Source organism: Octodon degus, unplaced genomic scaffold (assembly GCF_000260255.1).
Source record: "Octodon degus isolate 3935 unplaced genomic scaffold, OctDeg1.0 scaffold00160, whole genome shotgun sequence".
Lineage (NCBI taxonomy): Eukaryota > Metazoa > Chordata > Mammalia > Rodentia > Octodontidae > Octodon > Octodon degus.
The window spans coordinates 6,218,904-6,244,485 of record NW_004524736.1 but is presented as its reverse complement, the minus strand read 5'-3'; the positions used below and the strand labels follow the sequence as shown (position 1 = coordinate 6,244,485).

At 37.2% G+C, this 25,582-nt stretch overlaps 1 protein-coding gene across 1 annotated transcript in view; it reads right to left on the bottom strand.

The window, feature by feature from the left end:
• The window catches only part of Klhdc10 (kelch domain containing 10), a 67,708-nt gene that overhangs the window by 8,880 nt on the left and 33,246 nt on the right, over positions 1-25,582 (bottom strand). The window contains exons 3-6 of the mRNA XM_023702873.1: positions 9,123-9,344; positions 6,700-6,854; positions 4,718-4,866; positions 998-1,082 (exon numbers count right to left, since the gene is read on the bottom strand). Coding sequence (XP_023558641.1) covers positions 998-1,082; positions 4,718-4,866; positions 6,700-6,854; positions 9,123-9,344 — 611 coding nt within the window. The remainder of the gene's footprint in view (positions 1-997; positions 1,083-4,717; positions 4,867-6,699; positions 6,855-9,122; positions 9,345-25,582) is intronic.

Below are 25,582 nucleotides of genomic sequence, written 5' to 3'. Positions count from 1 at the left end.
CAGTCTCCTGCACCTATTTAAGCTTGCCTACACAGGTGCTTTATACTGTTGAGCTATCTCGCCAGCCCCAATAATTATGATTTTGGCTAGCCTAAAAAATAAAATTTAAAAAAATTTTTAGGAGCAATTTTAAGAAAACTGAGTAAAAACCCTCAGATTTCCCATATAGAAAATCGGACTTTTAGTGGCAACTTTACAAATACACATTCTTGGTTCAAAATCCTTCTATTTATCCTTTGCTTTTCTCTGACCAGAAAAATAATAAGCAAATATTAAATAAGCAGTTGGAAATTAACTGCACATACAATAGCAATTTTTACAATTCATTAAAAAATAAAGAAAATGAGAATGCAATGAGAAGCAGAAGTACATGTGAGTCCTGGTTTTCTTCTGTGTGCTGCTCTACATTTCCTATAGTGAATGTGTATTGTAACAGAAAAAGCAAGCATTGATAAGGAAACACAGGAATGCAGTTTTGACAAAACATAAAAAGAATATTAAGGTTCCAAACAGGCCAGGAGCTCTGTAGCCTAGTCTAGATTTCCCCTGAGATATATAACCAGCACATTATAGAAATGCCACAGGGATAGATGAATAAAAGCCCTTCAGCTTTCTAAAGTTAGTGACATGTAGTCCTAAAAATGCCTATTCTGAGATACACAACACTGACGATAAGATGAATGTGACATTCTGGAAACTGTGGTTTCAATTTTAGTCTGTTGTTCCATCCTAGCTACTTCACCTTCCTCCTAGTCACTTTCCTCACCCAGTATAAGGACATAATTTTCACACAGTGTTTTCAGTGTGTGATAAATGCCACTGTCAACTGGAAAGTTTATCAGGGGTGCAGAGTTCAACTTTATATTCAAATAGTAACTATGCAAAACAGGTATTGATGAGAAAGCTTCTCAAAAATTAAAATACCTAAAACAACAGACTTATCTTTCTTAGTATGATATACACCTCTATCCTCACTCTTCCTTTTTTTTTTTAATACCTTGTTTAAGGAATACGCTGTCCAGGAAGTACCACCTCCCAAGATATAAATCCTCTGCCCATCGTGAGCGATTTCATGCCTGTATCTGAAATGTGCAATAAAATAATGTTTATAATTAAGTGAAATATAATCTACTTAAGACTTGGCTGTAGTAGTGTATTATATCATTCTTTATAATAATAAATTATTAGAAATAGCCTATTTGGCGATGATAAATTGGTTAAATGTATTCTAGAATATACATAAATTACTACACAATAAGAATGCAGGAACAGAGGATGGTTAAAATAATGACAACTTCTTTTCATGTCATTAACCAAAAAATTAATTATACTAAGAAACAGGCTATCATGTCACTAAAAGTCTATAGGTACATAAATATGCACAGAGAGTGACCATAAGGATATAATCTAAACATTAACTTTAGTTATCTTTCTGAGTTTACATTTTCTAAAAATGTTCTTCATTTTGCTTATTTGTGTTTTCCAGGTTTTTAATAATCTTTTTGCAGTAACTTTGTATAAGGGACAAGTTATTACAGGGTTTTAAAAAGTGAGGTAGCTATGGTTAGAGATCCTGAACTATGAGTTTTCAAACTAAAATACTTATTTGGCTGGAAATTATGCCACACAGAACTGTGAATATAATATGAAATACCCATCAGCGCTCTTATACAAGACGTCTAGTTATAAGCTAAAACAATTTATAATACGTCCATAAAATGACTTAAAGAATACAACCATGTAAAAATGCTTTTAAAACAATTTATTTCCTTCTTTCCCTGAAAGCCCCAGTGCTGATAAGACAAATTACATCAAAATCATTCTAGTAACAACCCATTTCCCAAGTCGTCTCATAGTAGTTCGGCAGTGATCAGCCCACTAACACACTGCAATACAGATATATCATGTAGGTGCTTTCTTAGCACTAACGGTGAAGGAAATTCACAATGATTAAACAGGAAATAAAAAAATATTTACTGTCTTCTTTTAAACTAGAAAGGAAATAATTTCAAGTTTCTGAATAAATTTAAGTCTAAGAAGAAGCAACTATTATTAGTGAAGAGCCCAAGCCAGTTATGGTGGCATACTCTCCAAATCCCAGCTCTGAAAGGCTTGAAGCAGTAGGTTAGAAAGTTTGAGCCCAGGCTGGGTAACTGAGTGATTCAGTGAAAGCCTGTCTTAAACTAAACTTGTTTTGGGGGGAATCAAACCCAGAACCCTGTGCTTGCCAGGTAGGCACTGTGCCACTCGGCTTATATCCCAGCCCCACACCAAACATTTTTAAGAGGGTTTGGAATATAACTCAGTATGAAGGCCCGAGGATCAATCCTAAGTACCAAAGAAGAAAGGTCCAGGACTCCTAATAGAAGCCAACTAAAGGGCTAGGGAGATAGCTCAGCAGTCTAAGTGCCTGCCTGGCAAGAGCAAGGACTTAAGTTTAATCCCTACTGTGTAATGAGACCCTGTATCAAATAAATATTAAAAATGTATATTTTTATTTTATTTTTTTTTACTTCTTATATTTTGTTTTTATACTTTTTTTCCATTTATTTTTTAATTTTATTTTTTCAAAGTTTTATTGATAAACAGATAGCAATGAGACAGTTTCAAATCAAATCGGAAGTACAGTTTCAACAAATAATACACTGCATATATTCTTCTTAGTAGTTAATTGCTGTACAAGATGCGGACTTGTGATCCTATTTACAAACACCATTAGAACAAATCATTCTATATATAGTTAAGAGAATGCAACTATATATCTATCCCAACCACTTTGAATACACAGATACAAAATGGACATTCATTGGTATACCCCATTTTTTTCTAAGTTCCGTTATTGAGTATTATAGGTGTATAAACTCAGCAAAATATTCTAAAAGAGTCCAGTAGCCCATAATAGCATTGGGTCTTCTGTTTAACTGGCAATGTCAGAAATTATTGACCTGAGTCCCCCACAGCTCAACTTAACAGCATGACTTTATTTCCTATATTTCGTCTTCATACTTTTCTACTGGATGGTTAAGACCAAGGTAAAGCAGGACCTATGCAACAAGAGTTGTAGCTTTTGGGTCTGAGAAGGTCAGTGAAATGCCCTCAGGATTTATCCTGATATCCTGTACCTCAGATTGTACAACCTTTGTCAGTGCAGCCATGTGGATGAGTCACGGCCATTGCTTGGCCAATGTGCTCTCTGTGAAAGCCTGAGAGAGTGTCTTCTCCCCATGTGACTCTCCTTAGGCACACTCTACGTCATCGATCTCTTTCCTCTTTGGCCCCATAATCTTCTTGATCAGAAAATTTGGGACACTACCGAGGTACATGATGTTACAGTACAGGTTCTCATATGTCCTGAGTCTTAATTGACCTTAGAAGACTAGGGCCAAAATGTTGACTTTCCTTGTAGCCCTCCTTTTTCTCTAATTTTGGTCTGCAAACTTAGGTTGTTAACCATCCAGAAGACAAGCTTATTGTTATTATCAAATGATTTAGGCTATCAAGCTTAACCTCACTATCTCACTGCATTTCAAACATCTTAGGCATAATAAGGAACAGGTATTTTTCATGAAGTATTGATATGTTGAACTTTAAGTCCTTGCATAATATGATAAAAAACATTTAAAAATTAGATTATATTTTAAAAATAGGATAAAGAATTCTATGCTTCTCATGTTTGCACATAAGTCCAAAAATCTCACCATATACAACCTTGAAGCAGGACAATCCCACAATATTCCTTTTCCTGTCTCTTGCTTTCATTCACCACCCCCTTCTTCTTGAACATCCACCTACCTGAGAGACATCTTAGCAGTAACTGGCATGTCATGACAAGCCGTATTTTAAATAAAGGCAACTAGAGAGAAATATGTGTTATGACTGGATCAATCCCTTTCAAAAGACTCACCTCTAAACCTGAGCTTTTGAAAGTGATTGAATAGGGCTGTAACCTAACAAGCAGATTAATCCACTGATGGGATGGATCTATAACCTGATGGTATTACTGGAAGGGGATGAAGACTTAGAAGGGGACCTAATTGAAGAGAGTACAACAAGTGGCCCCCAGCCTCTTCCTCTCTGGCTCCTTCCCCTCTCTCTGCTTCCTGGCTGCCACAGGTGAGCAGTTTTCCTCCCCATGCCCTACTGCCATGATATTCTGCCTCACCAAAGGCCTAATGAAACTAAGGCTGAAATCCCTGTAGCCATGAGCTCAAATAAACCTTTCTTCCCTTAAGCTATTTATATGAGATATTTTGCCCTAGCAATGAAAAGTTGAAACACTACATAATGCTGGACTGTTTAACAGAGTACTTAAAATAAATGATCCTTCTTTCCACCCACACATCCAGCCATCTTTCTATTCATCCTTTCTTCTATCTAACCAATATTCACTGATCACCAGTATGAACTTCGCTTGTAATTGCTACCACTCCTTTCTTCCTCAAAGTATTACTAGTAAAGGAGATAAAAAAGCTTTTACCACTGGTTTCTTCTTCAAAGTGTTACTGTCTAATACAGAAAGACTAAAATGTGTAAGAGAAAAATAACATGGAAAAGTCTCATAGTTTAGGAGAAAATACCACTTTCTCATCAGAATACCTTTCTTTTCTACTGATCATAATCAACAGCAAGTTAGCTATTTTAACTGTGGCCAAAGGGTTGTCTTCTTATTGCCAATATTCTGCACATACTCAAATGCCAACAAGACAGACGGACTCACCTTTCCTCTGGGAGGTCACAGGACAGGTTGTTGGGTTTCAGCTGTGTCCACTCTCTGGTATTGAGATCTAACTTGTGCAAGTCTGTGCTGTAAATGTAGCCAGTTGTCCCTCCAAAAACATAAAGAGACCCATTGATGATGGCCATGGCCTGGGTAATGAAGGAAGGCAAACAAGGTTGACTTGTTAACATTTGATGAAACGTAGGGGCCGGGGATATAACTCAGTGGTATTAGTGCCTGCCTGGCAAGTGCAAGATCCTGATTTTGATCCCTATTACCGTGCCCCCCCAAAAAAAAGTAAACATTAAATGCCTCCAAATCAGGTTTTATGAAATTCTCTTCTTTTTAAACTATTAAAATATCAGATTCTAGTTGGACATGGTGGCACACACCAGTAACCAGTACTTGGGAGGCTGAGGCAGGAGAAGTGGCAAGTTCAAGGCCACCCTTGCCTACATAGTGAGATTCTGTCTCAAAAACCATCACCAGCACCAGTGAGATAGCTCAGTGGACTAAAGTGCCTGCTTAGGCAACCACAGGGACCACAGTTCGATCCCTGGCACCACATGGCACACCAGGCCTGCCTCCAGGGCGGGCTGAGCAGGCCACACACAAAAAAAATTAAATTAAAGGGCTAGAGAGATAAGATAACTCAGCAGCATAAGCACTTGTCTGGCAAGCACAAGGTCCTGAGTTCAATCCCCAACACCAAGAAAAAAAAAATTTTAAATAAAACAAAACAAAATAAAATAAAATAGCAAACACTTAGACGACTAAAGACTTTTGAAGAACTTGAAGATTACCTTGTAAAAGGTACAGCTTTATAAGTTCTATCTAGACATACAAGGGGTTAGTTGATTCTTAAGAGGCCCTAGCCAATATCACAGATCATGGACATCACCATGTTCATTAAAGGCTGGTTTTTCCCTAAGAAGTCTGAAGAAAAATTCTCTCAAGAGGCAGCAGCAGATATGGAAATACACCACCAGAATCCTGTAAATAAGAAGTCAAGTTGGTAGTTCAGGATCTTGACATTTTCTATGAGACTCCTTTCTTCAATGTGAATTCAACTATTGTTATGGTTACTTCTTAGAGTTTAAGTGCCCCCTGTGGTAGGATACAGGGTGATCCACTATGTCTTCTTTCAAAGTTAAAACTCAGAAACTGTTTATCAGTGCACTTCCAGCTAGTTGAGAAAGAAACCAAAGTATGGTTAAGTTTGGCCCTTTATTGTCAAAAGAATCTCTGATGTACGACAGGTATTGCCATATCTTTCTGGATGTAACTGAAAACCTAAATATGGAACTTAAACTAATCTCTTTTCCTTTTTTTTTGGTGGAACCAGGGATTGAACTCAGGCCCTTGCGCTTGCCAGGGAAGTGCTTATTCCACTGATCTATCTCCCTGGCCCCTTAAACTAATCTCAACCAATGCTTTAGCTCATGTAAATGTCTCAAGTACAGGGATCATCTAGCCTGCTACTTGGGAAAGCTTTTTATAGACACCTAAGAAATAACGACAGCACCTAGATCAAAGTACACAGAGCTCCATCCTTCATGGCGGGTGTGTGTGTGTGTACCAATATTCTAACAAACTTCTAAACAGGTCTAGATCATAACTTTGAAGCGGATTTAAAAAAAGAGTGGGAAAAAAAAGGAGAAAAATGGCAAGAGCTGTAAATTACAATTTTACTAATAGAAAAATCAAAACACAAACACATGGCCAGTTTTGATGGCACACGACTATAATCCCAGCACTCAGGAGACTGAGGGAAAAGGACTGCTGGGAATTGAATACCAGCCTGGACTATATAGCAAGACCCTGTCTTAAAAACTCAAAAAATAAAACAAAACAAAAAACCAACCACATAAATTACCTCTTTGTTTAAAAATAAACTGGCAGCAATATAAATATTCTGACATTGTCTCTAGATTAGAAAAATACAAACAAATACATTCACATAATTGGCCATAAACTGGTACCTGTCCATATATACGACTGGGTTTCTTCCCCCGACAGCTGAGTAAAGCCCATCTCTTATACTTCACATTACAGACATGAACATCGTTGCCGTTGCTCTCACCAAAGGGAATGCCTGTACCTCCAAACACTAACAGGTTGTTTCCATGCAGCACCACTGGAAGAGAAGAAACACATATTTCATTTATGTACTGCACTGTATTTCCCCACAAGCCCAGAATATCTGAAAAACTTAAAAAAACTACTTTAATGATATGATACATCAAACATTTGCATCAAATTACTATATACAGAAAAAGGTACATAATTCACATAGTACAGACCAGTGATGACAAACCTATGACATGTGTGTTATCTGCTTTTCTTTTAAGACAGAAATGTTACATTGCCAGTTAAACAGAAGACCCAATGCTATTATGGGCTACCGGACTCTTTTAGAATATTTTGCTGAGTTTACACACCTATAATATTCAACAACGGAACTTAAAAAAATTGGGATATAACTATGAATGTCCATTTTGTATCTGTGTATTCAAAGTGGTTGGGATAGATATATAGTTGCATTCTCTTAATGAATAGAATGATTTGTTCTAATGGTGTTTGTAAGTAGGATCACAAGTCTGCATCTTGTACAGCAATTAACCACTAAGAAGAATATATGCAGTGTATTATTTGTTGAAACTGTACTTTCGATTTGATTTGAAACTGTCTCATTGCTGTTTATCAATAAAACTTTGAAAAAAAAAAAAAAAAGACAGAAATGTCAATGCATGAGTTGTTTTTTCTAACCAAAACCTAAGTATTCAGGTCTAATTACAGTGCTGGCACTTTTCTTAAATGAGTCTTGGGGTATAGTAGAGACACTCATCTCCAAAAGGGTAGCCATCACTGGTACAGACTAAACCATATGGCTCATTGTGAAGTGTATAACAAAGAGTCAATATGTTTGTGGAATTCATTAAATTGAGGTGCAACAAGGCTACGTTAAGCAGGGTAGACCACTACTGCTCAAGACAGTTCAAGTACAGCACACAGAGGAAAAGGAGACATCCTCTTTGCCTCAGTAAAGATCCTGTGGGCCTCAGGATGAGGGATAAAGGGATAATTCTGTATTTGTCTCTATATTTTAAATTATGATTTATTTATTTTCTGTATTTTAGGGAAGGGTATACAGGGTGTTCAGGGTCTCACTACTAGATCAGACTCAGTGATCTGCCTGTTTACAGCCTCCCAAGAAGTGCAATTACAGATGTGCGCCACCATGCCCAGTCTCAATTGCCTCTCAGTGTGCCCTGGGGGTGGGGCCAGCACAGCAGGCCTGGGGATTGAGCCCCCAGCTCCTGCACCTGCTTGCAGGCACTTTAATCCATACAGCTATTTGGCCAGCCCTTAAATTATGATTTTTTTTTTTTTTTTTTTTTTTTTTTTTTGCGGAACCAGGGATTGAACTCAGGCCCTTGTGCTTACCAGGGAAGCGCTTATTCCACTGAGCCATCTCCCCGGCCCAAATTATGATTTTTTAATCCTTTACTACATAAAAAGAAACATCAATATCCTGCAGGTAAATATGGTGCTCTTTCTCTACCTCTTTTATTGCTGACCCAGCACACACTCTCACTTATGCAAAATAGTGCCACTCTCTTTTTTCAGTGGCTTTTTTTAAAAAAAGCAATTATTTAATTGGTACAATGTAGTAGTCCACAGTCTGGGTCCAGAAACAGCAAGAGTTGGTTTAAATTTCACCACCATCTCAGGAAAGCTATTTAACCTGCCTGACTTAATCTCCATAACAAATCTGTATGGAAAAAATTAGCTTCTCTGTGTTTACAGATGATGTAACAGAGGATAACAGTGGTTTAAATAACTTGCTGAGGTATCCTAAAAGGAGGTCTGCCAAAGTAGTATTCACTCCTAGACACTCTGGCTCCAGAGCCTGCACCTTAACCCATTACCCTCAGGGATTCTCTAAAGCCTGTTTCTTCATTTGTACAATGCCAATCACGACAGTACCTACACAAAGAAATGCTACATAAATAAAGCAGATAGGTATGAAGTGCTCTGCTCAATAACTGATCACTGCTATAAAGCTATTTATTGATGGATTGCATTTTACCTAGCATATATAAGATACTTTATCTTAAACCCTCTGAAATATTATTAATCCCATTTATAGGTTAGGAATAAATCTAAAACTCACCTGACAAGCAAATGGTATTCTGCTGGATTCAAACTCAGGACCTAAGTGATTCTGAATCACCATGCTATATTATTATGTTTTGTACATTTTATTGTAGTAAAATATCTATCTGTTAATAGGGCCTTGTTATATTACAATATTATAAATCATTAACATAGAACGTGTGACATCGAACCTGGCTTCTCAGATATTTCCAAAAGTCCAAAGTTCAGAACTACTTGTACTCACGTGACATAGATGCCAATTCCCGGGGCATGTAGCCATCTGTACCCATTTGGTGCCATACTCCCGTGGCAAAATGATACCTCCACAGCTCCCTGAATAGAGGATAGTCTTCATTATCTGGCCCTCCTGATTCATCGTAGTCCGGGTTATACCCTCCGAACACATAGAGGTTGGTATTATCGGCCACACAGCGATGCCCACTGCGCGCTGGTGGAGGTCTATGGCCTAGGAGAGAAGAAAACACTTTTCCACATGTGACCGACCAGATTAAAGGCACAAACATTTGAACTTCAAATGGGAATTAGAGAAGATTTATAATGGATGTATTTTTTATTTAAAGAGGTTATCTTATATATTCACATATATTAAGATTTTAAGAAGCTAATCTCCACTTCTATTTCATATGACTTTTAAATTTTGATAACTGTAAAAAGATTTTTCCCAAGGGAGATAACCAAGTAATGTACCCAAGAAAATGGCTAGCAATTTGGAATTTTCAAGAGAAGAAAAAGAAGAGGTTTAGAAATCCAAACACTAACAGGACAAATTATATTTCCTTTGAAGAGAAAAAAACACAGGCAAACTGAATTGTGAATATTTAAAAACTACATAAATATGATAAAAATATGAATGAATCATGTATAAATAAAATATACACATACAAAATATATGATTTTTCCACAATATATAATTACACACTTAAAAAAGAAAACTGACAAATTTCAGCATTTAAATACCATTCCAGATATTTAACAAAAAACACCTTTGTACTGATTTCAAAAAACATCTTTCAAGCAAAAGTATTACTAAGAAAAGCTATTTTATAATTTATAATTGAAATTTCTAATGTTTAAAATATATCAACTAAAAAATAAATAAATAAAATATATCAACTATTTCACTAAAAGTTACTTACAGACTATTTTAGTGGTTTAAAAAAACCCAAAACTTTATATTGTTATCCTTATAATCTTTTATACCACTCTACATAAACCCTTGCATGGCTACAGAACCAAAGATGCTTAAATATACTGTATATGGGATAAAATAAGATGCTATTATTTGTTACTCTAAAGACTGATCTACTTTTTTGAGGGGGTTACTGGGAATCGAACTCAGGACCTTGAGCTTGCCAGGCAGGCACCTTGCTGCTAAGCTATATCCCCAGCCTCCAATCTACTTTCATATGTAACAGATATAATATGTTAATTAATTTTTAGGGTAACATTAGACACCTAATAAACATGTTATACCAGTAAAAATTTATTACCAACCTAACAGCCTACCAACCAAACCAAAATCCCACTTTCTAGGAAATCCTTCTAAACAAGAACTGAAGGACTGGGGGGATGGCTCAGTGGCATAAGCACTTCCCTGACAAGCACAAGGGCTGAGTTCCACCAAAAAAAAAAAAAAAAAAAAAAACCAAGAACTGAAAAAACAATTTGAATAATTTAGAGCAACTAAACACCCAATGAACTGCTGAGTCACTGGTCCACATCAATACTGTTTGTCTTTGATTGTTCAATACTGCTGAAGAACCAAGTCCTCAGGCCAGCATTTCAGAACCTTCTCCCTACTAATCTACTGATTTCCCACTGTACGGCCACTACAATGGCAGCCTCTGCTTAGAAAGCCCAGAGTCCTCACCTCACACCTTGGCCCTCAGTCCCTAGCAGTGTAAGTGCCTCCAAGCCCAGTCCATGCTGCTCTTTATCACTATTAAGACTTTAGTGTCCTTCTGGTTCAGTGCTGTCTGTATCATAAATTGGGATAAACATATAATTAATAAGATTATACCAAAACTATATAAATAACATATCAAGCAGATCACAATCAACAAATTACTAATGAGCTGTGATTTATCTAAAAAGAACTCAGTTTGTCTTTATAAGACTTTAGAAACATAAAAGAGTATGATGAGAAAGAAAGAGGAAATGCTCCCATATCTAAATTTGAATCCAGGGTCTTTCTAATTGCAACAATGAACAAGTCAGTGGCCCTCACTAAGTCAGCTGTCTCATCTGCAATCTCTATGTGGGGTATTATAACTATATCTCATAGATTTTAAACATTCATTATATCAAGGTGAAAGAAGGATGTGTTTTATCTTTTTCCTCCTTCTTTCTCTCCCTTCCTTCTCTCTCGCTTTCAGACAAGATCTCACTAACTAGTCCAAGATGCCCCTGCACTTGCTATGGAGCCCAGGGTAGCTTTGAACTTATCTTTCTGTCCTTACTTCCCAAGCACTAGAATTAACAGGTATGCAATTCACCCAGCATACATCCACCTTTCTGTAACCAAACCCAGCGCAAACATGGAAAAAAGTTGGGAGTCAATTAATTTTCATTTAATTCTTCTCATCTCATCAGTTTTTCTTTTCTAAATAGATTATAAACTACCTACAGCAAAGATAATGTATAACAATTACCCTGTAATACCTATAACACCTAAATAGTAGAAGATATGCAGGTCAAACAAAAAGTTTTATTGACTTTAAGTGCAGGTCAAAGCAAACAGTTACAAAGATAATCAAAACAGGATCCTATTCTGTGAATTTTGCTATCACAGTATTATGCTTACGGGACAGATGTGACTAAGGTCATAAAGTTCAGGTTATAGTTCAGTGGTAGGACATGTGCTAAGCATGTGTGGGGGTCTGGGTTCAATCTTCAGTACCAAAGGAAAAAAAAAAAAAAAAGATTTAGATGACCTAAGGGACAGGTGCTGGACTATGCAATAATCTCAAGATAAATGTTTCTAAGAATTAGCATGAAAATTCAAATGAAAAGCAAAATAAAGTTGCTATATGATCAACAAATAACTCTAAGAACCTTTATAGTATTGTTACATACCTAGAGCCAATAGGACATTTTTACAGCTGTTTTTGAGCAATTATGAAAGGAAATAAAGTACATTCTAGATTAAAAAAAAAAAAAAAATGACAGGCCAGTGAGATAGCTCAGTGGATTAAGCACCTGCTATGGCAAGCTCAGGGACCAGGATTTGATCCCCAGTCCTACATGCTGTGCCAGCCTCCCTCTACCCCACCCTGGGGTGTGATAAGCTGGACCAAGTCCAGGCATGGTGGCACCCGCCTATAATCCCAGCACTGAGGAGGCCGAAAACAGGAGGAACAGTATGAGTCGGAGTTTCATAGTGAGACCCTGTATCAAATACATAAAATGAAAAAAAAAAAAAATGACAATACAGCAGAGGTGCTGTAAACTTACCACCATTTTTGTGACAAATTTAACTTACTCCCATGGATCATATAAATCAGTGAAAAGATGGTTCTATATATAATGTATCAACTCATTCATTCATTAAGTCAAAAGTATTACCGGACACAAGTTACTGGGCCAGAGGCTGGGGATACAATAATAAAATAATCTGATCTCTGGCATTTACAATCTAGGCTTGTACTGTCTAAGGCAATAGCTGTTGACTATATATATGGCTACAGGATACATCCATTAAATATATAATACCCACTAGATTTCACAAATTTGTCTCCAAAGGAATGTAAAATTATAGTTTTATGTTGATTACATGTTAAAATAGTTTTAATGTGCCAGGCAAAAATATTAAAAGTACTATCACTTTTTCTGGGGAGAGGTACTAAGCACTGAACTTTTGGCCTTTGTACAGAGCTACATTGCCAACCCTTTTTTTTTTTTTTTTTTTGGCAGAACCGAGGATTAAACTCAGGCCCTCGCACTTGCCAAGGAAGCGCAAATTCCACTGAGCCATCTCCCTGGCCACCACCCCTTTTTGAGGGTGGATCTCAGTAAGTTTCTAAACTGAGCAGGCTGGGATCAAACTTGAGGTCCTCCTACCTCAGTCTCCAAGCATCCTGGGATTGCAGGTGTATACCACCAAACCCAACTTACTTTATAATGCATCTGCTAACAAATTGTAAATTTGTGGTTCACATAATATTTGTGTAAGACAATGCAGGCCTCACCCAATTGGTGGCTTCTGTTAATAATTTCATGATGATGTATTTTAATTTTAATTTTTTATATATTTTAATTTTTTTTCATCATAAAGTTCAACATATCAATACTTGATGAAAAATACCTGTTCCATGTTATGCCTAAGGTGTTTGATATTCAGACAGATAGTGAGGTTAAGTTTAACAGCCTAGGTTGTATGGTAATAACAATAAGCTTGTCTTCTGGAGGGTGAACAACCTAAGTTTGCAGACCAAAATTAGAGAAAAAGGAGGGCTACAGGGAAAGCCAACATTTTGGTCCTAGCCTTCCAAGGTCAATTAAGACTCAGGACATATGAGAACTTGTAATGTCATGTAACTCAGTAGTGTCCCAAATTTTCTGATCAAGGAGATTATGGAGCCAAAGAGGAAAGTGATCGATGATGTAGAGTGTGCCTAAGGAGAGGCACATGGAGAGAAAACATTCTCTCAGGCTTTCACAGAGAGCACATTGGCCAAGCAATGGCTGTGACTCATCCACATGGCTGACACTGACAAAGGATCTACAATCTGAGGTACAGTATCTCAGGAAAAATCCTGAGGGGATTTGACTGACCTTATCAGATCCAAAAGCTACAACTCTTGTTGCATAGGTCTTGCTTTATCTTGGTCTTAACCATCCAGCAGAAAAGTATAAAAATGAAGTATAAGAAGTAAAGCCATGGTGTCATGTTGAGCTGCAGGGGACTCAGGTCAACAATTTCTGACACTGCCAGTCAAGAGGAAGACCCAATACTATTATGGACTACTGGACTCTTTTAGAATATTTTGCTGAGTTTATACACCTATAATATTCAAATAACAGAACTAAACAGAAAAGGGGATACAGATGAATGTCCATTTTGTATCTGTGTATTCAAAATGGTTAGGATAGATATATAGTTACATTCTCTTTATGAATAGAGGGATTTGCTGTAATAGTGTTTGTAAATAGGATATCATGTCTGCATCTTATACAGCAAATAACCACTAGGAAGAGAGTATGCAATGTGTTAATTATTGAAACTGTCCTACCAGTTTGGTTTGAAACTGTCTCATTGCTATTTGTCTCTCAATAAAATTATGGAAAAAAATAATTTCATGATGTAAATTAAACTATTATAACACCTGATCAACAATATATATATATATATATATATAAAACTATAAATAACACCTGATCAATGTTCAGTAAATATTGTCAGTTTTATAGCTGGAGCACAGAGGTAACTAACTCTTCTTTCTTTCCAGTCAGGAAATACAGACTTCCTCAAACTTGACAAAAACAAACTTGGTTTTAGTCTAAAGTAACTCTTAACGATCCCCCAATTTTCTATGTGTGAACTCTCCTCTAAAAATTACTTGCTGCTAATAAAATCACCCACATAACTGGGTTACTTGGCTTAGATATTCCCATTAGAAATGTAGAAATAAAAAAATGAACTATATGCAGAAGTAAACTCTAGGTATCCAGAAGAAACCATGGCACTGCAAGATTATGTCTTGTTATATCAGAGCCAGGGGCTCTTTCATATCATAAGCACTTGTTCTTAAAAGCCAGGAAACAAGCAGGAACTTACGTTAACTAAGGAAATAGGTTTTAAATTTGTATCTCAAAGGCAGAAAGAAGCCAGCTGAGATACTGAGACAGATTAGATTGTTCCTAATGTGTTCATTACTACAAACAGTATTATAAAAATGTTTTCTCTACATAGTGATAAGCAAATGTGTAACTATTTCTTAAAGTTGAATTTCTGGGTCAAAGTAACACACATTTAAAACTTAAGAGGTACAATATTATTATAGAGTTGTATTATTATAGTCTTCAAAAAGACTTGACCCATTTATACTCCCAGCCATGTGTATGGAAGCACCTCGTTCATGCCTTTCTTTAACCTTTCCATTTGTGCTACTCTGATGTGTACAAACTGGTGTCACATTAAACTGCGTTTCCCTATTGTACTATTTCACAGATAAATAGTATTTCTCCTTTTAAGAACTGCCTGATCATAATCTTTGCTCATTCTTTGTCCCCTTTTCTATTATTTTATCTTCTCACAGATTTGAGGAAATTATTCACTATATATTTTCCTCTAGCCTGCCTCTTGTCTTTTATTTATAGTATCTTTTAACATAGGGATTTTTTGTGTAATTGGACTCTCATTTTTTATGGTGATTTGCTTTATATGTCATTTATTTCTGCATCATTATAAAATTATTCTTCTCCCTAGTGATACCATAGTTTTGATTCTTACATTCAGAATTTAAATATACTTTGAACTCACTTTTGTGCATTAAATGAGTAGGGCACTACCCACCACCTACCCAAGGATAGGCTGCTGTCCCCTAACCACTTAGAAAGTGTCTCCTACTCCACTTATTTGAAACGCCACTTTTATCACATACTAAATGGATATAGGAAGATCCTAAGATTCAATTCTAATCACCTTGGATACCAAATTTATTGCTCTTTAAGATTATATGCCTGTTTGTGTGTGTTTGTGTGTTACATAGAAACATAAAGCAACATCACAATCTTAAATGTAGCAGCTTACAGATAAAGTAGCACATGAGTTGGGGAGATAGCTCAGCAGTCTAAGCATCTGCCTGGCAAGTGCAAGGACCCCGACTCAATCCTCTGTACTGTGCTGGCCCCAGAACCCCAGGCACACCACTGAATCCAGACATGGTAGCCTATGCCTGTCCCTGCACTGAGGAGCCTGAGACAGAAGGATCACTATGAGTCCAAGTTGCATAATGAAACTGTACCAAATAAATAAATAAATGATTTTTAAAAATAAAAAAAGTAGCAGAGAGGCTGGGGAGATAGCCTAAGCAGCATAAGTGCCTACCTAGCAAGCGCGTTCTGACTGTGATTCTGACACAGACAGACAGAAAGGAAGAAAGGGAGGGAGGAAAGGCGGCCGGTCAGATAAGTCTGTGGACTAAAATGCCAGGGACGGGGATTCAATTCCCCACTTGCTGTGCCGGCCCTGCTCCTGGGGCGCCCTGAGACAGAGACTGAGACTGGGCGTGGTGGTACACACCTGTAATCCCACTACTTGGGAGGTTGAAAACTAGAGGATCACTATGAGTCTGATCTGTGTAGTGAGACCCTAGAGACCCTGTACTAAAATACAAAAAAAAAAAAAAAAAAAGGAGAGAGGAAAGGAGAAAAGAAGGAAACAAAAAATATATATAGGAAATACACATAGACCTAAGGGCACAAATTGAACCCCTTAATAAAATGAACATATTCAGTGTAAAGTGTTCTTCAATATCAAGAAAAATCACACTTTTCCCTTTGAGGGTTATTAAACTGTACAATTCACAGATAGGCTCAATTTGGCATTGATTTGTTTTCTTTTTTATTTAAAGTTATCCCTGCCATCCTAACACATATAACATTTATAATGTATAATTATAATGTACATTTATAATATATGATAATTTAAAATATTATATACAATATACAACTGTTCTTTCTCATTTCATCTTCTTTGATTTTACTGAAACAATCTTTTTTTCTTTTCTCCTAAAGACAATCTACATTGTACTGCACCTAATAGTTTCTGAAAAAAAATTTTTTTCTATTAACATTAAGAATAAACTACATATGGAAAGAAACTTACCTATTTATTAATAGTGGTGACCTCTGAAAAGGAGAATAAATTAAGTGCAATGAAAAAGATCTGATTTTTTAAAAAATTTAATTCTAGGAATGAACATAAATTTACAATTTAGGTTATTTTTAAAAGAACATCTAACCATCGCGCAAGTCAAGAAACAGAACATTAAAGCTATTCACCATGGTGAGTGCCCATACTCCCAGCTACTGAGGAGGCAAAGGCAAGAGTATCTCAAGTTGCCAGCCTGGTCAATTTAGCAAGACCCTGTCTCAAAATTAAATAAAGGTAAAAGCTGGGCATGAACTTGAGCCTATAATCTAGCATTCTGGGAGGCTGAGACAAGAGAATCACAAATTTGAGCCCAGTTTAGGCAAGTTAGTGACTTAGCTATAACCTCTTTATTTTGTTTTGAGACAGGGTCTAACTACACAGTACAGGCTAGCCCCATACTCAAAAATTCTCCTGCCTCAGCCTCCTGTGTGTTTTGATTATAGGCCTGTACCGCCACACCTGGCTCAAGACCTTGTCGTGACACTAATACATATATATATATAATGGTCTGAAGCTGTAGCTCAGTGTGAAGGCTCTGGTTTCAATCACTAATATACAAATATACAAAGTAGGGTGGGGATGGGGAGAATGTTACATAAACATGTAAATTAAAAAGAGAATATGTAACCGCTTCCAGGTCAAGAAAAATATTGCCAGCATCCAGAAGACAACAACCCACTCTCTTTATTTCTAGAGATAATTTTTTACGTTAATCATAAAATACTTTTGGTAGGCAGTACTGGTAATTGAATCCCAGGCTTCCCACTGAGCTATACCCATGTTTTAAATTTTTTTTTAATTTTACAAAAAAAAAAAAATTTAATTTTGACATAGGGTATCACTAAGTTGCTAAATTGTTGGGGCTGGGCTTCAACTTGTGATTTTCTGGGAATCATCAGCCTCTCAGAATGCTAGGATCAAAGGATATGGTATAATCCTATAGGATTATAGGAATATACCACCACAGCTGGATTTTTATAATTTATTGTACCTAAGCATGCATCCCAAAATAGTATTTTTTTTATTTTGGCATAATGTTGATGTATGTCAGACTGATGTAGTACAAAGTCTTTCTGGGCTCTTTCACTTGTAGTTAGTTACATTTCTGAAATTCACCCATGCTGTCAAGGGTGGGAGAAGTGGTCTGTTTATTTTTGTCCAATCTAAATTATGCACAGATATTTGGGTGCTTTAAAATTTATGGCTGATAATATTACTATAAATATTTTGTACATTTTTTCAGGTGCACACAAATCCTTATATCTAGAAATTGAATTTCTGGGTCTTAATGTGAATTTGTACCATACTCAATCAAGCAAAAATGTTTTCAAAATGGTTGTACCAATTTACCCACCCACCATAGAACTCTTGCTATTTGCTATTCCACATCCACGTGAATACTCAGTACTGTTGCAGACTGTTCAATATCATCATTCCTAAGGCTTTATGGACCTAGCTCATGATTTCTGTAAGTACTGCTTTCATTTTTACTGGAGGTGAGTATTTTTCATATCTAATGGCCATTTAGATTTTTCCTTTTGGGAAATTACCTGAAGATTTTTTTTTTTTTTTTTCCAGAACCGGGGATTGAACTCAGGCCCTTGCGCTTGCCAGGCAAGTGCTTATTCTACTGAGCTGTCTCCCCGGCCCTCCTGCTGAAGATTTTTAAAGATATGTCTTCTATGGAGTTTTTTTTTCTCTCTGCTCTGTACAGATTCATTACATATCCTTGCAATCGGGATCTTCACTTTTCACCTATACACTTCCATACTGTTTGAACTTTTTGTTTTAACTATATCTTGTACACTTTAAAACAAAAAAAAAAAAAAAAGGTAGCCAGGTGTGGTGGAACATGCCTGTAATCTCAGCACTCAAGAGGCTAAGGTAAGAGGGTTATCATGAATTAAAGACCAGCCTGAGCTATGTAAGCAAGTTCAAGGCCAGTCTGAACTACATAGCAAGATCTTGTCTCCAAAGAAAGTATGAGAAATTAAGTATTCCCTATTTAATTTCAATTACAGACTACAAAATAATTTTATACTCAGATGTATGCATACATATTTGTATTATTCCTCCATATTCTTAGTAATCGCTTACTAATTTACAAGGTACCTGATCCTTTGTTTGTTTGGTTTTTTTGGCGGAACCAGAGATTGAACTCAGGCCCTTGCACTTGCCAGGCAAGCACTTATTCTACTGAGCTATCTCCCCAGCCCCCCATCATCCTTTGTTTAAATGCAACTCCAAGTTTACTGGTTCCTTTGTATACTACGGCTTATCTCCCATTTCTTCCTCTTTTTTGGATTTTGTACTTTACAGGGATTTTCTCCTTCAACTAATTTTCCCAACATGAGTCTAAGTGGTAAAATTTCAGTTTTTATTTTGACTCTCCCCCAAATGTTACTAAGGTTGGGTACAGAACTTAACTTCAAAATAATTTCCCCTCAACACTTGGGAGGCTGAGGCAAGAGGACTGCTGTGAGTTTGAGGCCAGTCTAGACCACACAGTGAGAGCCTGTCGGGAAAAAAAACCAACAAAGTAATTTCTCCTCAGAACACTAAAGGCACTATCATTTAGCAGCCCTTGTTGTAGGATAACTCAATTCCAGTCTGATTCTCAGTCTTGAGTCTTTGTATGTACCCTATTTTCTACTTTTGGAATCATAAACAACAACAACAACATGCATTTTGTTGGTTTATTTTTACATTTCTCCAGCTCCCTCCCATAGAATGATCTTCTGCAATTCTTAGGAAATGAATACTAAAGGGCCGGCCAAATAGCTCAGCAGATTAAAGCACCTGCAAGCAGGCACAGGGGCCAGGGGTTCAATCCCCAGGCCTGTCGTGCCAGCCCCGCCCCCAGGGCACACTGAGAGGCAATTGAGACTGGGTGTGGTGGCACATGCCTGTAATCCCAGCTCTTGGGAGACTGTAAAAAGAATCACTAGGAATCCGATCTAGTAGTGAGACCCTGAACACCCTATAGTCTCTTCCCTAAAAAAAAAGAATACTAGATGACTTGAATCAAAGCATGACTCTTCCTTATGTAGTACTATCTGTTGTCTTACTTTTTTTTTTTTTCTCCCTTTTTAAAACAAGGGGTCAGGGAAATAGCTCAGCAGCATAAGCACCTGCCAGGCAAGCACAAGGTCCTGAGTTCAATCCTTGATATAAATAAATAAATAAAGAAAGAAAGAAAGAAAGAAAGAAAGAAAGAAAGCTAGCCAATCTTTTAAAGACAGGGTTTCACTATGCAATTCAGGCTGGTCTTGCACTACTTTACAGCCCAGGCTGTCTTTTTAATTTATTATCTGTATATTTCTTAATATCATGAAAGTAACTGGACTTGAGCCTTTCTTTTATTTAACTTACAAGTAAATTTTTATTTCAGCAGTCAAGTCTTCAATACAGAATATATTAATTATTAGTTTTGTGTCTTGAGATGCTGTCTGTCTGTGCTGCCCAGGCTGGCCTTCAAGTCCTGGGCTCAAGCATGTCTCACTCAGCTTCTCAGCTCCCCAGGAATAGGGAATATGACCACAGGCCACCAGTGTTTTTTCCTTTTTATCTGTGGCAGCTGGTTTTTCATTTATAGATCCAGCTTACTCTTGCCTCTATGATAACTGTTGTGATCAGAACTTCCTAAAGTTCCATTCTTCCTCATTATCTTTATTACCACAGGCAGAAATACTGCAGATAGAACCCAGACAACCATTGTTGAATTCCATTGATTTGTTTGAAGTTGTGTATCATTTCTAATTTTTTTTTTACTATTTTCTATTCTCTTCAGATGCTAATAATAAAATATAAAAAAAAAAAAAAAAAAAAAAAAAAAAAACCCAGAGCCTTCCCCCTGGGCTAAGCTTCAGACATTTTTTTTTTTTTTTTTTAAAGTTTTAAAACAAGGTCTTGAGTCAGGTATGGTGATGCAGGCCTGTAATCTCAACATTTAAGAGGCCAAGGCAGGAAGACTGACACAGTCTGGTCTACTAAAGTGAGTTCAAAGGAGCCGGGAAGATGGCTCAGTGGAATATACGCTCCCCTGGCAAACGCAAGGGCCTGAGTTTAATCCCTGGTTCTGAAAAAAAAAAAAAAAAAAGTGAGTTCAAGACCAGCCTGAACTACATAGTGAGACCCAGTCACAAAACAATTAGCGCTATGTTCAGGAACAGAAGACAATGGGCAGCTCATTTTATTTGTTGATCTTATTCACCTCTTCCAAATCTAGTTTTCCTGAAATGTTTGATGAATCTTGATCAACTATTCATATTAATAAAAGAAGTACTATGTTGATTAGTACACATAAGAATTATGGGTTCCTTCAACAATTGCAGTAATCTGTCTCCAAAACCTCTAAATGGAAAATATGCCTGTGGGACACTGAAGATAAAATGGCACACAGATAAGTTTCCCTTTAGAGGAAAAAAAAAAAAAAAAAAAAAGCAAATAAGTTTGCCAAAATAAGGCAGGCTATATTCTGATGGATGGTTCTTTTAATCTCTTATTCACTCATTCATTCATTCATTTGCTACAGGGTCTTGCCATGCAGCTCAGACTCAGTGATTCTCCTATCTCACCCTCTCCAGTGCTGGGATTACAGTTGTGTGCCACCATGCCCAGTTGTTGTGCCTGGGGTTCCAGGACCAGTACAGCATGTGGTATTGGGGATCGAACCCAGATCCCTGCATTTGCCAGGCAGGCACTTAGACCACCAAGTTATCTCCCTAGCCCTGATGAATGGTTCTTAAGGCACATCAAAGTCCCCTTTCTTCTTGTCCCATCCCACATTCTGGTTAAATCTGTAGTAGAGCCATTATCTAGGTCTCTACACATTACATGCTTTCTCCAGTTCCAGTCAGTGTCCCCGATGTTGACCCAAACCTCCACGATATAAACCCCCCATACCTTTCTTGAAGAATTGTTCTCATGCTTCATCCTGGGAAATAGTGCCATCACTACAGCTCTTTATATGAAGGAGAGAGGAGAAAGAATAGGAAAGGCAACTCTTTTGTGGGCAGTTCTTTATTTATTTGCTCTGATATTCCATCTTCCCTCAAACTTGTTCCTCCTTCTTATATTATATTAGACTTTCAGGAAAAAGCCCTATTAAAAAAATATCTGATTAAAAAATATATCTGATTTCCATCATGCAACAGGAGCACCTATTTTGGACTACTTTTTTTTTCTTAATGTATTTTGTACAGGGTCTTGCTATATAACTCAGACTCCTAGTGATCCTTCTATTTTCAGCCTCCCCAGTGCTGGGATTACAAGCGTGCACCACCATGTGGAGCTCAGTGGCTGGCTCAGCACACCCAGGGGTGGGGCAGGCAAGGCATGTGGTACCGGGATCCAGCTCTGGTCTCTGAGTTTGCCCAAGCAGGTGCTTAGTCTGCTGAGCTATCTCACCAGCCCTTTAGACTACATTCTATTCAGTGCTGGTTTCTCAATCAATATAATTCCAATTGATTTTGAGTACCCTAAAATTCCTCAAAATTCCTGGTATTTTAGCAATACAAATAAAGCTAATAATTATGCTAGTATTAGCTCAACATTTGCTAAATGTAAAAGACTCTCCTCCTAAGGACACATTGTCTCTCTGGATCTTCATAGTAACTCTGACAGTGATGAACTTTTCAGAGTACCCAAACTACAACCCAAAACCCACTTATTTTTTACAGACACTGCAATTAAACATGAATACTAAGGTTTTAGTTTAGGAAAAAATTAACAGCTTTTGTATTAAAAAAAAAAACAACATGCCATATGTTTGCCACCACTGCTCTAAAGATGGGTACTATTAGCATCATTCTAATTTTATGAACAAGGTAACTGAGGAAAAACATAAAAAAGAATAAGAAGTTGCCCGAGGTCATATAATGAAAAATGGCAGAGATTATATTCAGACACTGGTACTCTTAGCTTCAAAGCTTCCTCCTTCTGTTTTTAAAATACAGTTATGACTTATTTGTTGTCTTGTATCTATTTTATCATTTTCAGTGATATCTGAGTAGAGAAAATGGAAATATTTTTCATTGCGCCAGAATTGTTTTCACTACACTATAGTTTCAATCAATCGAAATGCCACTTGATTTTAGTATATGTACTGCTGAAGCAAGCACTAAAATGCCAATGGAAAAGATGTAGGGGGACTGGGGAGATGGCTCAGTAGAATAAGCGCTTGCCTGGCAAGCACACACAAGGGCCTGAGTTCAATCCCCAGTTTTGGAAAAAAAAGATGTAGGACCTGTCAAAGGATCTACTGACAGAAGAAGGCCCTGTCTTCAGTCATTAACAGAGATAATATCAAGGATTCCCAAAATGAGACTTAGAAGTAGCTATTTCAAAAGTTAAAAAGAAAAATTCAACAATAGCATTTTCACCTTCTTAACAATTCATTAGTTCACTAACACCACCACCAAAAAGAAGCTAAGCACATCTAAAATTTGAGACTTGGGTTGGGGAGATAGCTCAGTGGCTTAAGTGCCTGCCTGGCTAGTGCAAGGTCCTGAGTTCAATCCCCAGTACCAAAAAATAAAAAATAAAAATAAAAATTGAGACCCATCCTATTTCCTGACAGAGGCTTTCTTAATAACTCAATTCAACTCAAACACTTATGATATACTATAAGCACTGTACTACAAGCTAGAGATAAGGTAATAAGAGGCACTATAGCCACTGTCCCTGCCCGTACAGAGCTTACAATCTCATAGGAGGCACAGAAAAATAAAGAACACCTGTAATTCTGTGCTCTAAGTGCTGGTACAGGTAGGTGCACTGAGGATAACGTCAAAACACAGGGGACAGGCCATCTAAAAGCATCCTAGGAAACAACTGCTAGACTGGATATTAAAGAATCAAAAAGTAAACAAGCCTGTCAAAGAAGTTTTTCAGAAATAACTTTTAGACTAAGCATTAAAAGATAAGTTAGCAATGATTTGCAGAGATCAAACTGCATTTATCATCTATTTCCTACAAACTGCTCTTCTGCCCACCTACGCAACACTTGGTAAAGAGCACTGTGGTCTATACAGAAAACTAGAAGCCATTTCTTATCCTTCCCTCCTCCTAGTCAAGTGCCATCTGATTGAATATCCTCATACTTCAATGTGACTCCCTACTCTCCATTCCTACAACTATCTTAATTGTAGGCTCCATCATTTCTCACCTTGATAACTGTAATATTCTTGCATGTTCTTTCAATTAAATCTCTTCGCTGGCTAAAAAACCAAAAAATGTGTCCTGAAAACTCCCCTGGAGATGTACACTTCATTTCATACTCAACAGCTTCCAGCCACCTCTGTCCCAGTGCTGAACTTCAGGTTCTCCATAAGCACCACACCCAATTCTGCCTACCCGTCTGTCTGTCTGTCTGTCTGTCTGTCTGTCTTTCTCTGTCCTTCCTTCCCTCCCTCTCTCTGTACTTTTGTACAAGCTTTCACTATGTAGCTCGGACTCATAGTGATCCTCCTGTCTTCAGCCTCCCCAGCTCTGGGATTATAGGGATGCGCCACCACCTGGTCTCAGTGGTTGGCACCACAGATTGAGCCCAGATGCCTGCACTTTCCTAAGCTGATGCTTAGTCCACTGAGCTATCTCACCAGCCCCCTACCAGCCATTACTAGAGCTACTTGGTCCCCTTGGCTCCAGAGGCTCCAGCTTTCCCCTGCTAACAATCACTCAGCCCTGAGACATGTTACTTTTGAAAAGTCACCCTGAGAGTCACTTTTCTTGCTTATCCCTGAAAGCTGAACCAGAAACCTATTCTGTGTGCTTCCATGCCACATTACCTCACCAGGGCATTTATCACCAAGAATTATACTCATTGTTCTGCAATTGTCTGTTTACCTGATTCTCTGTAATGTACATTATAAAGCTAGCACAGTACATGATACACAGGAAGCAATCAAGAAATGCTCAAAGAATGAATGATTAATGAATAAACAAAGATAGTTAAATCTGAGAAAGTTGATGAGGCAACTGAAGGAAGTCATGGAGAGGACAGAAGAACGCCGGAGAAGTACCCGTCTTTAGTGGGTATGAAGAAGCTAGAGAAGCAAACAGCATGAACAACCAAAGAGGTAGAAGAAAACACACCTAGCACCATACAGTAATGCAACCCAAAAGAGAAAAATTTAAGAAGGTGCAGGTGGTCAACAGCATCAAACACTACAAATAGGTCAAAGAAGGTGAAACCTAAGACAAGATCACTGATTTAAAGGATGTCCCCAGGACCTGGTTTTGATATTGTTAATCCTGAGTGTGCCTTCCCTTTGGTCTTTGCAGAACTGTCTAAGATCAGGTTTCTCAGCCATTGTTTGAATATAGGGCTTACAAATAACCAGGGGTATAAAACTTACCTGTGAAATCTCTTTTTTTCCATGATTAAAACATTGAAAAGCAGAGAATATACAAAAGAAAAGAATATCCCATCATCTAGATATGATCAGTTATTTTACTATTTGTTTTGTTCTTATATTTATATTTTAATATTATAATGCTGAATTCTATATCCTAATTAAACTATTCCCTTATTATGCTTATACTTAGAACTATAATTAAAATAATTAAATGACAATAATATAATAAATTATAAAGCTTAATTTAATGCTTTAAGTAGTCCAAGTTAGATTTTCCTTTGTGAATCAATAAACTAGCATCTTAATTTATAAGCAGAAAAAAAAGTTACAGAATTAAAAATGCCTGCCTGGGGGGCCTGCCCCGTAGCTCAGTTCTTTAAGTGGCTGCTTCAACAAAGCAGTCAGGCTCCAGTTGCTTTGGTTCGATCCCCACAACACAAGACAGCC